Genomic DNA, 338 nt, shown 5'->3' on the forward strand with positions numbered 1-338 from the left:
CTCAGCCGGGACGAATGGCCGGGCTGAAGCTGGCGCAGCTCAGCACCTCTGGGAAACTTGCTTTCGAGCTGGAGATCCTGCAGAAGGGGAAGCGAAACCGCTTGTGCAGTTCCTGCCCGGTCCCCGCTGGGACCTGCCGCCTGATTTTTGCAGGGGAGCGGCTGGTTTGGGGTGAAACCAGAGGGTTTGTGGCAAATCCACCTCACTCCGCAGCGGGATCCCCCTTGCGCTGCTTCAGTGCCATTAACGAGGGGCGTCGAGCAGACGAGCTCCGTGACGTGTTACGGGGGCAACAAAACAGGTCGGGGGCGTTATTTGGGGCGGGAGAGGCAGCTCAG

The 338-nt window shown here is 62.4% G+C and overlaps 1 protein-coding gene across 1 annotated transcript in view; it reads left to right on the plus strand.

Annotated features, from left to right (window-relative positions):
- Positions 1-14: 14 nt before the first annotated feature.
- LOC104470039 (adaptin ear-binding coat-associated protein 2-like) overlaps positions 15-338 on the plus strand; it is a 3,139-nt gene continuing 2,815 nt past the window's right edge. The window contains exon 1 of the mRNA XM_010084817.1: positions 15-164. Coding sequence (XP_010083119.1) covers positions 15-164 — 150 coding nt within the window. The remainder of the gene's footprint in view (positions 165-338) is intronic.

This window comes from Pterocles gutturalis, unplaced genomic scaffold, assembly GCF_000699245.1.
Source record: "Pterocles gutturalis isolate BGI_N339 unplaced genomic scaffold, ASM69924v1 scaffold14830, whole genome shotgun sequence".
NCBI lineage: Eukaryota > Metazoa > Chordata > Aves > Pterocliformes > Pteroclidae > Pterocles > Pterocles gutturalis.